The sequence below is a fragment of the Passer domesticus genome, chromosome 27, assembly GCF_036417665.1.
Source record: "Passer domesticus isolate bPasDom1 chromosome 27, bPasDom1.hap1, whole genome shotgun sequence".
Lineage (NCBI taxonomy): Eukaryota > Metazoa > Chordata > Aves > Passeriformes > Passeridae > Passer > Passer domesticus.
In genome coordinates, this window is record NC_087500.1 from 2,826,048 (window position 1) to 2,838,754 (window position 12,707).

At 44.5% G+C, this 12,707-nt stretch overlaps 2 protein-coding genes across 3 annotated transcripts in view; one reads left to right on the forward strand and one right to left on the reverse strand.

The window, feature by feature from the left end:
* The window catches only part of LOC135286633 (olfactory receptor 10A5-like), a 31,499-nt gene extending 24,170 nt beyond the window's left edge, over positions 1-7,329 (forward strand). The window contains 4 exon segments of the mRNA XM_064399736.1: positions 526-588; positions 1,485-1,606; positions 4,262-4,388; positions 4,391-7,329. Coding sequence (XP_064255806.1) covers positions 1,589-1,606; positions 4,262-4,388; positions 4,391-5,208 — 963 coding nt within the window. The 5' untranslated portion in view covers positions 526-588; positions 1,485-1,588 and the 3' untranslated portion in view covers positions 5,209-7,329.
* Positions 7,330-9,440: 2,111 nt separating this feature from the next.
* Positions 9,441-11,065, reverse strand: LOC135286632 (olfactory receptor 4D9-like). Of its 2 annotated transcripts, XM_064399734.1 has the most exons (3): positions 10,887-11,065; positions 10,698-10,737; positions 9,441-10,567 (listed from the first exon to the last, which is right to left on the reverse strand). In XM_064399734.1, the coding sequence occupies exons 1-3, from the start codon at positions 11,063-11,065 to the stop codon at positions 10,076-10,078; spliced, it is 711 nt and encodes a 236-aa protein (XP_064255804.1). In that variant the 3' UTR covers positions 9,441-10,075. The 2 variants fall into 2 exon arrangements, with proteins under 2 accessions (XP_064255804.1, XP_064255803.1); XM_064399733.1 differs by having other exon boundaries at positions 9,441-9,713; positions 10,325-11,065.
* Between the last annotated feature and the right edge of the window lie 1,642 nt (positions 11,066-12,707).

The window sequence follows — 12,707 nt, forward strand, 5'->3', positions numbered from 1 at the left end:
GGGACTCAGCCCCTGTTCCCCTGACCCTCCTTTGGCCAGGAGCCCAGTGAAACCTCCAGGATATTCCCAATTTTACATGGCTTTGGGCTAGAAAAGCCCACCAATAAATCCTCCACAGCACACTGGCATTGCCCCTTGCCCTGTGTTCTAAAAGGACCATGGGCTGTAGTTCCTGTCCTGGGGATCCTCCTGAAACCTGGTGGAAGGTGTAATTTCAGAAATAATGGGAGATCTGGCAAGTTCACATGAATTCCACCCTTAGAGTGTTTTTTTCCTCTCTGCTGACCACACAGGGGGATTGGCTCAGGAGATCACCAGCATTTGCCTGCCATCAGATGGCTACAGAAATGAAACCTGTGTTTGCTACCCTCTCTTGTGTGGATAAGAAGCAAATTCTGTGAAATTAAAATATTCAGTCATTGAATGCAGAAACTTCATTTCCCCTCTCACTTCAATCTCCTTTTTGTCATTGATCCCTTTGCCTTTAGTGTGAATTTGGTCCTCATTCTCTGGTTCTCTTATCAGCCTTTTCCCAGACCAGGCATCTCTGACCACATCAGGGGGTGATGCTGCTCACAGCTTCGGCAGGTTGGTACCAGGTACAGATTTAATTCTTGCAATTCCAGACAAATCTAATATTTATTTGATTGGATCTTTTTTCCTATGTAATGGGCGGGGGGAAGGGAAGGGAAGGGAAGGGAAGGGAAGGGAAGGGAAGGGAAGGGAAGGGAAGGGAAGGGAAGGGAAGGATTCACAGTTGACAAGCAGTCACTAAAAATCGAAGAATGAAATGTGAGTGGCTGGAGTTGAATGAAAACTCTCCCAGCAGAGGCAGCACTGCCCCTAAAGGCCCCAGTCCAATTAACAAAGGCAGCATCAGGCTAATTCTGCCCTTGGAGTCACACATCCCTTGATACTTCCAGGTGCTGCTCAGACCTTTCAGGTTAACAATGAGTCCCCAGCTGGTGAGGATGCAGAGTTCACAGCCTTGGGCATAGAAGAGATGAGATGCCTGTGTGTGGAGGAGTCCCTCTGGTCCCACTTTGCAGACAGTGAGGGAGGGCTCCCTCCCGAGCAGCATTTCAGTGCTGGTGTAAGGATGTTTGCCTGCCCACAGAGGGAGCACAGCTCTGAACAGCCATCCCTAACAGCTCTGAAATCAGATTAAATCAACCCCACCTCTAGGGGATTTAGGGATTTCAAGAGACTCTATTTAAGCAGCAGAGACAGCTCAGCTGTTCCCTTCATGGGCAAAAAATAGAGATGCTTTGAGGCCTCTCAGCTTTCAAATGAGTTGAAACAAATCTAACAAATTCCTTTTCTTCCTCTCTGTGAGACAAGTCCTTGGCTGACTTTCTATGGTATATGCCATGTGCTAATGTCAACAGATTGTTCCATCTGCAGCAGAAGAGCATCTGCATTTAAAATAATTTTAAATACTTTTAAAATAATTTAAATAATTTAAAATATCTTTTAATCTGCAGTGTAAGCTGACAGTAGGACTCATCAGCGCGACACCATCCCTAATGCAAGAAAACAAGGGAAATACTCCTATCAAAATTTGAATGACCCATTTTGGAGGCACTGGATGGCAGAATTGCTGCAGGTAGGACACTTTGCTTCAAAATCTTTATTGTGAATGTATAAAGAAAATCCAAGAAAGAGCTAAGGACAAAACTTAATAAAAAAAAAAAGAATTTTACTCTTTTTTTACACAAATTGCATAAACTGAGGGTTGTTTCTGAGAGGTGTTCTGAATTAGGGAATAAAAGGTGAACTGTCAGTAAAACATTGGCTGCTGTGAGTGCTGTTGACTTTAATAAAGAGCTAATGATCACAGCAATAGTCTAAACCTTTCACTTGGGCTTGGAGGGCAAAATCAGGTAGTTTCCTCTTCAGCTACATGGATCTGAGAAGTTAAAACCAGTGTGAATGTGTGCTGTCAGAGACTGCAAGGAATTTTTCATGTCATTCTCTATCTGTCATGCACAGGCTCTATTGAGATATCACTCCAAAAGTGTTCTTTCATCCCTGTGTTAATGGAAAGAGCCAAACCCAGAAAGATCCCTTCAAAATATATCAGAGCACCAAATGTCTGAGAATAGTGGGATTTTCCTTATTGTGCTTGTGTGTTAGAGTCATCTGTGGTGCCAGGATCCACAGCTTTGTGTTCATGTCAGAAAACCCAGGGGCAGAAGATGTCCTGTGTGAGTCACAGACACAGCAGTGTCACCGCATTTCTCCTCACAGAGAGAAGCAGGGCACAGTTCTTCCTAAGAATATTTCTGGGTTTCACATTCCCTGAACCTCAGAGAAAGGAAAAACAATTCTTATCTCATTTGCCGTGCCTGTGTTTGTGCCAAAGTAGACTGCAATATGGAGATTGTTCACCCAAAGTGTTTTGTTTCCTTGGCCAGGTGTGTGTGAGAGACACGAGATTCTGGGCAGTGGTGAACAAAGTTGGGTGCTTAGCAAATTCAGTTTAGATGAAATGTAATATAGTATAGAATATATAGTATAATAAAGTAATTAATTAGTCTTCTGATAAGATGGAGTCAGGTGCATCATTCCTCTCCCTCGTCAGGGGCAAAAATATCATCTGTAGAGCAGCCCAAGGGGTGGCTGGGGGTGGCAGAGCTGGGGACTGCTCTGGCTTGGAGCTGTGTCCTTCTCTGTGTGCCAGCTCTGCTGGTTGGTGCCTGTGTGTACAGAGCCAAAGGTGCTTCCCCCTCTGTTCTTGGACACATTTCTGGTGCCAAAATGCATTTTGTGCCTTGAGATTTGCTGCTGTAGGGCAGTGGCTGGTGGTCCCTTTGGTAAGAGATGCTGAGTCTGAAGGACACAGAATTAACCATCCTTTCTCCCCTGTGACAGGCTGATCTCTTCTCTTTGAGTGCCTCAGTTTCCCATCCTGGGCAGTGAGAAAACAGAGCTGGTCCAGCACTTTGTGAACATCCCTCACACAGAACCCTGCTCAGGGGAACGAGGCCACATGAGTCATGAACAGATGGTCCTGTGTTGTATTTGTGGGGTTCCCAGACAAAGGCAGGGATGATGAATGTGACTCCACGTTCTCAGAAGGCTCATTTATTATACTATATTAAATTAAAGAATACTAAACTATACTATACTAAAGAATACAGAAAGGATACTTACAGAAGGCTAAAAAGATAATAATGAAAACTACTGACTCTCTCCAGTCTCGACACAGCTTGGCCTTGATTGGCCATTGAGACAAAACAACTCACACCAGAATCTAATGAAACAATCACCTGTGGGTAAACAATCTCCAAACACATTCCAAAGCAGCAAAACACAGGAGAAGCAAATCAGATAACTATTGTTTTCCTTTTTCTCTGAGGCGTCTCCTTCCCAGGGGAAGAATCCTGGGTGAAGGAATTTTTCCAGAAAATAGGAATGTGACAGTCCTGAGCTTCACCCTCTGCCCTTCCTCACCATTCCTTATGGGTAGCTCTGCCTCGAGTTATTCCTCCTTCCTTTGCCTGCCTACAGACAGGGTTTTTGTTTGGTTTGCTTTGGTGCTGATTTCTTTGCTCTGTGGGTGTTTTGGTGGACAGGAGTTGGCTTAGGTCTTCCCTTCCCAGCTTCTCCTTGCTCCAATTGGGAGTGCTTTCCCCAAAGCTGGGCTCGTGGGAGGATTTCTGTCCCCCTGGCAGCTGGGGATTGATGTGAATGTGAGCCAAAGCCTCCCCCAGCCTGAACTTCCCTGGCTGCCATCTGAAGCTGAGTTGCTCTGAACTTCAGATGTCCTGGAGGAAGGCTGCCTGTCCTGTCAGCCCACTCAGGAGCAAAAACAGAGTGCAAGGAGCATCGCCCACTGCTCCCCTAGGTAGCAGAAGGGTTTTTCTGTCTTTCTGTAGTCTGTGGGTGTCTCAGTTGTCACCTGGGTGTTCCCCTGACTGCAGGAAGCACCTGTGGGAGCAGCTGGGAGCACAGAGCTGACATGTGGGGGGAGAGCAGATCCTCAGCAGCTAACCCTGCAGCGGTGATGGAGCCACCCCTACAATGCCAGCTCCTCTTGGTCAAAGGCTTGGTGACACCAGCAGACAATGACACTTGGAGGGCACTGGCACCATGCACTTCCAGCCACTGCCTTCTCAATGTGCTCAGCCCAGCCTGCTCTAGACTTCCACCCTTTGATCCAGCAGCTCTCCAGGCATCCCCAAGAGGCTCCTGGTTTGAAGCACTGTGATCCTGGTGCAGTGAGTACAGCTCTGACAGTCTGTCTGATTCCTCCCAGATGGAGCCAGCAGAGGAACAAGATGCAGGAAACCACACCCAGCTGACTGAATTCATCCTCTCTGGATTGTCCAGCCGCCCAGAACTCCAGCACTTGCTGTTCTTCACAATCTGCTTCATTTACAGCCTCTCATCGGAAACCTCCTCATCTGCACGGTCACAGCCCACCCCACCCTCCACACGCCCATGTACTTCTTCCTGCGCGTCCTGTCCTTCCTGGATATTTCCACAGCGTCAGTGGTTGTCCCCAAGATGCTGGCAAACATCCTGTCAGAGGAGAGGAGCATCTCCTACCTGGGCTGTGTCGCCCAGCTCTACTGTGTGGTGTTCCTGGCGGCCACTGAGTGGTACCTGCTGGCAGCCATGGCCTACGACCGCTACGTGGCCGTGTGCCGCCCGCTGAGGTACCCTGCCGTCATGAGCCCCAGGGCCTGCCTCTCCCTGCTGCTGCTCTGCTGCTGCAGTGGCAAGGTCGTGTCGGTGGTGCAGACAGCCTGGGTGTTCGCCCTGCCCCTCTGTGGGCCCAGGAGGATCAACTACTTCTTCTGTGACATCCCCCCGCTGGTGCTGCTGTCCTGCGCGGACACGTCGCGCTACGAGCGGCAGCTGCTCTCGGCCACGGTGCTCGTCATCTTCACGCCCTTCTGCCTCATCCTGCTGTCCTACGGCTGCATCATCTCCAGCGTCCTGAGGGTTTCCTCTGCAGAGAGCAGACGCAAGGCCTTCTCCACCTGTTCCTCACACCTTACCGTGGTAACGTTGTACTGCGCGAGTGGGACTTTGATTTACTTGCAGCCAAAATCCAGTAATTCACAAGAGGCTAAGAAAATCTTTGCTCTCATATACACAACTGTAATTCCCACTTTAAACCCCCTGATTTACAGCCTGAGGAATAAAGAAGTGAAAGAAGTACTAATCAGAGGGGTGGCTGTGTTGACAAAGAAATAAAGATTTTCTTGTCCATTAATGTGTGGATTAAAAACCTTATTTCCATTTTTGGTGAGTTCTGACTGTTTACTAGCTCAGTGGAAACTACAGGCACAAAGATCTGTTTCCCACTTGTAAATATTTTGTCTTTATTCTTTGCTTCAGAAGCAAATTATTTAGAATTTCTATCTCCATCTCTTCCATAGGAGTAAAATATATATATTTATTCTAAAACAGAGCACTTCCCATGTCTAATTCAGGTATTCAGGCTGCAACTCCTCACTTCATTGCAGGAGTTCTCCTCACCCTCTTACTGAATAAATACTTTTATTGTGAATTTTCCAGGCTAAGCATACACTAATTGGTAGAGACTACATATTTTGCTTTGCCTTTTTTTCCCCTTATTATATATTTTCCATTCCTTCCAGCAGAAAAGAGGTCCACTGAATGAAAGGGATAAGGAAATCAGTTCACTTCTTTCACAGCCTTGTTTTTCATTTGAGGTGTGAGGAAAGTGAAGGAAAGGAAGATGAACTGATGGTCATTCCTTATTTCCAGGAAGAACTCAGCATTTAATGCAGTGCAGTGCCCACACCCTCCAAGCACCATGGAGTCTGAGCCATGGGAAAGAGAACTGCAAATCCCAGTTGGAGAAATTCATCCAGGCTTGGAAAGAAGAGTTTCCAGAAGATTATCTGAGACAGAGGATTAGCACACAGAGAAAAGGGCTGCTACAGCCTGGAGTATTTATTTGGGGGGGTTTTGCAGTTTATTCTGGATAGAAGAGGTGCTCTGGCTCAGTGAATAGCCTGGCCAGAGCCTGCAGCACTCAAACTGTACTTTCCATACTGAGGTCAAGCAAAAGAAATCTTCATTACCAGTATGGGCCTTCGAGGTCTCTCTGTTTCATCTGACTTACCTACCTGGCCATAAAGGCAGAAAAGAGCAGTAAAATTGAGTGTAATGTTCTTTTTTTGGTTTAGTTTTCTTGTAAAAGAGAAAAGCAATGTAAGTCATCTCAGGATGAAGTCATTGCCTGACTTCAGAAACTTCACAACAACGACTTAATGACGAATTGGTTAATTGCATTTGGCAATGTTGTTTGCTTAGACTCCTCTGGGGAACTTAACTTGTCTCTGTATTGTTGAAACCCTTTTTTCTTCATAATTGGAGCACTGGAGAAAGAGTTAATGAAACTTCATTTGCATTTCTACAGACTTTGCTTCTGGGAGCTCATCTACTTTTACCTCTGTAAAAACAGAGAATTTTTTTCTTGTTTTATTATTCAGAAAAATAATACTGAAAAAAGCATTTCTTAAAATAAAAGTTTAATGACTCTAAGTATAATAACAGTAGTGTTAATCACTTTAAGGGACATTGCATTCCAAATGGTTAAAGGTTTTAATTTGCCTCTTTTAAAGCTGTTTCAGACTCTGGTCCAAAGAGAAAGAGACATCCAGAATCTTTCATCCATTTAGAACAAACCTTTTTTATTCCTGCTGCAGTGCCCTCCCACCAAGCACTATCAGCAATTTTCTGTTTTTCCTGAATTCATCTCTTCTGTCTCCTGTTTCCACATGTGCACAAAGGATACCCCAAACAGAAACTGAGGTGGTGGGAAACAAGGCAGGTTTTTAGCTGTTGTAAATCAGAATTTCACCTCTAGCAAGGGGCACTGATCTTTGGTCCCTAAGAAACACAGCCACGGGTTTTGCTAGAGCTGAGCTCACACTCAGACCATCCTGTCTCCTCTATAAAAAAGAGAAATTCTGGTTAAATGATGTCATTCAGTGCATCACAGCTTCACAAATAGACCCGGGCAGAAGTTTGTGCCTGGATTCATCTCCCCAACCCCAATATGTGAACTATTGATTCTAGCATTTTTATGGAAGAATGCATTTAAAAAAATCGTATATGTCAACATTTTAATTTATTTATATCAATTATTTTCAGTCTGTGTGAAGTGGTATTTAATAACTAATTAATTCACTTTTTCTGCCAAAAATTGGTACTGATTTAAATGTCTGTCTTGATGTGGGCTGCTGAACTCAACATGTTGCCACAGTTTGTGGTTCTGTCAAATCACCTCCTGCCATGGGTGCACTTGATCTCCTTAAGGAAGCTCCAAGAAAACAGCTGAATTAGTCATTAGTTATGTGTTGCTGGTGCAGTGCTTGATTCTTCACTTTAGAACCACATAATGAAGTTTTAGTACTGTTGGAATGTGCTGCTTCTTTAATTCAGCTTATGACATTAAAGGTCAGTGTTGAGTTTTTTATTAGCATTACAAGGGGGTTATTAATATACATGTATCTATGTAGTATAGAATGAAAGGGAAAGAGAGAAGGAAAGGGAGAGAAAATTGTTTGATTTATTGAATTTTTGAATTAATAAGTGATCTGGAGAATTCTAGACAATCGCTTCTAGAGGCCACATGGTTCAGAATTATATAAATTACAAGAAATAATAAATACAATAAATAATTACAAATAAATTAATGAATCTTAGAGCTTTAACTAAGGCACCTGAGTTAGCACTCCAGAGCCACAGCTGATGCCACAATTCTGTAATTATCACCCCTGGAGCCAGAAACAACCAACACACTGAAGAGACAAAGAAAACTTTATCTAAAGGCTGCAGAGACAAACCCTTCCCCAGTCTGTGGAGCAAACAGTCACCTCTTCCAGCAGGCAGTGAGTGCAGCAGCTCAGCTGGGTGCAGCCTCTGCTGACATTTGGGCAGGCAGAAGGGTCAGGATTTGCAGTTAGAGAAATTAAATATCACTCAATTTATACACACAGCCAGCACAATGAGCCCTGGAGGGAGGGAGGGAGGGAGGGAGGGAGGGAGGGAGGGAGGGAGGGAGGGAGGGAGGGAGGGAGGGAGGAAGGAAGGAAGGAAGGAAGGAAGGAAGGAAGGAAGGAAGGAAGGAAGGAAGGAAGGAAGGAAGGAAGGAAGGAAGGAAGGAAGGAAGGAAGGAAGGAAGGAAGGAAGGAAGGAAGGAAGGAAGGAAGGAAGGAAGGAAGGAAGGAAGGAAGGAAGGAAGGAAGGAAGGAAGGAAGGAAGGAAGGAAGGAAGGAAGGAAGGAAGGAAGGAAGGAAGGAAGGAAGGAAGGAAGGAAGGAAGGAAGGAAGGAAGGAAGGAAGGAAGGAAGGAAGGAAGGAAGGAAGGAAGGAAGGAAGGAAGGAAGGAAGGAAGGAAGGAAGGAAGGAAGGAAGGAAGGAAGGAAGGAAGGAAGGAAGGAAGGAAGGAAGGAAGGAAGGAAGGAAGGAAGGAAGGAAGGAAGGAAGGAAGGAAGGAAAAGACGTGACATGAAATTTTAATGTTTGACAAAGCATCAAAAAGTGACATAAGGAGGTTTTTCCTCTTGTTTGCTTTTATTACTTTATTTTCTCTTTTTTTCCCTTTTATTATTCTGAGTTCTACTTCCTCTTATCAATTTCTCTCCCCATCAGTTGTTTATATGTTTTGTGGGAGATTTTTGTTTGTACTGTCAAGAGGGATTTCATTTCTCACTTGTCACTCTAAGGGAATTAAACTCAAACAGCTCTAAACCTAAATAATCCTTACAGGTTTGAAAATTTTCTCCCACTAAAGCATTTTCAGAATGCTTTTTTCTCTATCTCAACATTGCTGGTGAAGTTACTAATGCAAGAATGTGCAGATGCCATCATGCTGATGCCAAATTGATCTTTTGCCTTTTTCTTTTATTTTTTTCTCTCTTTGTACATATATTTGTATGTTTGCAGCTTATTATTTTATTCTAGCTCGTTTTCCCAGTACTTTTCCCTGTCCTGATAGGCAGAAAGACAGAACACATTCCAAGGCCCCAATCCTATCTTGGTTCTCCATAGGAATCAGCTCTTCTGGACTTATTTTTATAAACAAAGTTTGGTTTCTGTCTGAGGGGGAAAGATTCAGAGAAGGTTGAACTGGGAGAAATTGCATCACCTTTTGTACTCCTAATTGGTGATTTTTGCCAAATATGCTAATTTGCTTAATTTATAGAACTCGGTGGGGGGGAGGTGGGCATTTTGTGGACATTTTTCAGACATTTTCCATGTCTGTCACTGGAGGCCTTCTATAAAGACCACTCTTTATATTCCCCCCTATACAAACATTATCTCCAAAGTATGTGGTTTTATTTGCAGGTTCAGTAAGGCATCAAAGCTAATTTAGAGATCTACACCAGAGTGCTGAAGAGAAGTGAGACATGCTGGAGTGGTTTCCACAGCAGAGAACAAGGCTGACCTTGCATGGTCAGTACCAGGCTGTTTGTCCTGGTTTAGGGTTTGGTGTGTCATGGACATGTCTTTGCAGTGATCTATTGCAGACAACTTTTATTGGGCCCTAGACATTGCACCATGCTGCACACTCCATGTGACTGGCCTTCCTAAAGGGATGGGAGGTGAATGTTGTGCCCATCTCACATCTAGAAAGTTGCTGACTTACTGAAGGAGCAGGAATTGTGGCATTCACATTCTCTGAACAGAGAGAGGGATAATTCTCTCACCCCGTTTTTTTTCCTGGAGAAGCAGAGAGAGGAGAAAGAGAAAACAATTCTTATCTCTACTTACTACTCCTGTTGTTTTTACACATGTGGAATGTGTTAAGAAAATTGTTTACCTGAAAAGATTTAGCAATTAAATTCTGCTGAGGATTGTTTTGTTTCCTTAGCCAGTTAGAAAAAGCTGTGTCCTAACTATCTGGAGACAGTCACAAGTTTTCTTTAGTATGTAGTTTAGTATAGTATTAATGTAATATAGTAGAGTTTAATAAAGCAATTGTTCAGCATTCTGAATCAATAGAGTCAGATACCAATCATTCCCAGAGTCGGGGGCACCCTGCATTCTTCTGTACAGGAATATCAGTCATGAACACAGTTTTGTCATGGGAGCACCAGATTTGATGTCTTTGGACCTACTGTCCGCTCTGGTTTCTGTTTTCCTGCTGACAGAAATATTTTCCCCAGTGTTCTCCTGATGGCCTTTTTCATCTCAGTGTTTCTGAGTGTGTAGATCATTGGGTTTAGCATTGGAGTGACCACAGTGTAAACAACAGAGACCACCTTGTCCCTTGGGTATTTCTTGTAAGGCTGGGCATAGGTGAAGATGCAGGGGATGAATATTAAACTCACAACAGTTATCTGTGTTCCACAGGTAGACAGAGCTTTTCGCTTCCCTTCTGTGATGCACGTCCTTATCTTCAGCAAGATGACAATGTAAGAAATAATCAAGATTACAAAAAGGCTGATGAGGATCACTCCACTATTAAACACCATCTGTAGCTCAGCCTTGCGAGTGTCACTGCAGGCCAGTTTGATGACTTGAGGGACGTCACAGTAGAAATTGTCCAGTACATTGGGGCCACAGAATGGCAGCTGGAGAAGAAAACCAGTTTGTGTAATAGAATGAAGAAATCCACCCAGCCATGCAGCTGCCACCAGCCCTGTGCAGGTGCTCCAGTTCATGATGGACAGGTAGCGCAGGGGCTCACAGATGGCCACGTACCGATCCACCGTCATTGCCAGCAGCAAAAACGACATTGCACCTGCAATGAAATGGAAGAAGAACATCTGGAGGAAACACTGGTTGAAGGAGATGACTGTGTGCTGGGTGAGGAGGCCTGACAGCAGTTTGGGAGTGTTGACTGAGGAATCACTGATGTCAAGGAAAGCGAGGTTGGCCAGGAAAAAGTACATGGGGGTGTGGAGCTGGTGATCCACAGCCACAGTGGCAATGATGGTGAAGTTCAGCAGCCAGGTTATTACATAGATGAGGAAGAAGATCACATAGAGGCAATACTGCAGCTTGTGGCTCTGTGTCAGGCCCAACAGGACAAATTCTGTCACAGTGGTGGTCATGTTCTTTGATTCCATTCTTTATCCCTGCACAAACAAGAGAAATAAAGATGACTATAAACGTGTGTTGGACTATAGATTATTAAAACACAAAATCATACAATAATTTACGATTAATCCAGAAGGGGTTTCTGGAAGTCATCAAATCTCACAAACTCTGTGGACTGTTGAAGTACGTAACCAGTCTTATACGGAAGAAACGAAACAAAGCAAAACAAAACAAAAAAGACCAAAACAAATTCTTACATTCAGTGAGAACTTAGGATGTTCCAATTATTGTCTGTTGCCTTTCATCTTATTGTTGTACACCTCCAGGAAGGCTCTATCTCCTCTGTATCCTCGTCTTATCCGCTAGTTATACACAGAAATCAGGTTTTCCCTTAACCTTCTCTTCTATATGGGTGAACAAACCCAGTTCTCTCAGCCTCTCCTTGAATGTCATGTAATCCAGCCCAGTGATTAACCTGGAGGCCTCCAAGGAAGTCAGTCCAGTGTATGTATGACTGTCCTTCTTGTCCTGGAGTGCTCTGGTCTTTACCCAGTCCTGCACTGGGGAGGGGTGGGATCATTTCCCTGCACTAGCTGGCCAGACCTTTGCTGGCAGAGCTGAAGCTGTCACCTTCTATGACAGAGGAACACATTCCCATCTCCTATTCAGCTGTTTGTCTACCAGGGTCATTGTCTGTGGAAGTCACTGTGGATTATCTGCTCACAGTGACTTCTGTGAGCCAGAGGGAAGTTTGAGAAGAGGATCCATGTTTACCCCTGAAAGAATTTCCTACCAAGGTTGCTGACATAGAAACCAAGAAAGAAAACGGGATAAATAAGAGAAACTTCAACTGCCTATTCCAATGAGCACTTTGTCTCTTGTGATCAATGAGTAAACTTATGAGCTTTGTAAGATTGTACAAAAAGGAGGCAGGATATAATAAAACTAGGTTTGAAGCCTTCTGAAAATGGAGTGTTACTTTGCATTGTCTCCATCTCAACTATGACAGTTACCTACAAAGCTGCTTCCTGGACAGGCCCCTAGCCTCCACTGATTGCACAGGCTTGTCTTTTCCCAAATACAAAATGACATATTTACTTATGTCAGACTGTAATGTTAATGCCAACCTTTTTCTCCAAACTGTCCCTGCAAATACCAGCCCTGCCATCCAGTGTACTCACTGCTTTCCCCATTTTGCTGTCCTCAACAACTCCTATCACCACACGAGTTTGTGTGAAGTCCCTCTCTATTTCTCTTGTAGGACACTTCCTGGTACTGGAAGGCTGCTGAATGGTTTCCCCAGCGCTTTCTCTTCTCTCCATACATTAAATAACCCCAGCTCTCACAGCCTGTGCTCACAGGGGAGGTGCTCCAGCCTCCTGACTGTATCTGTGGCCCTCCTTGGATCAGGAGGTGCATGGTCCATTTGTGCAGGTCCATGTGCTCCTTCACTTGGGGCCCCAGAGCTGGGCACTATTCTGCAAGTGGGGTCTCAGGAGAGGGGAGTTTTGGGGCAGAATTATCTCCCTGGGCTTGCTGGGCATGCTGCTTTTGATGTAGCCCAGGGTATGCTTGGTTTCTGAGCTGTGAGTGGACATTGAGAGGACATACTGAGTTTTTCATCCACATGAGACCCTCATGTCCTCCTGTGCAGGGCTGCTCTCAATCCAT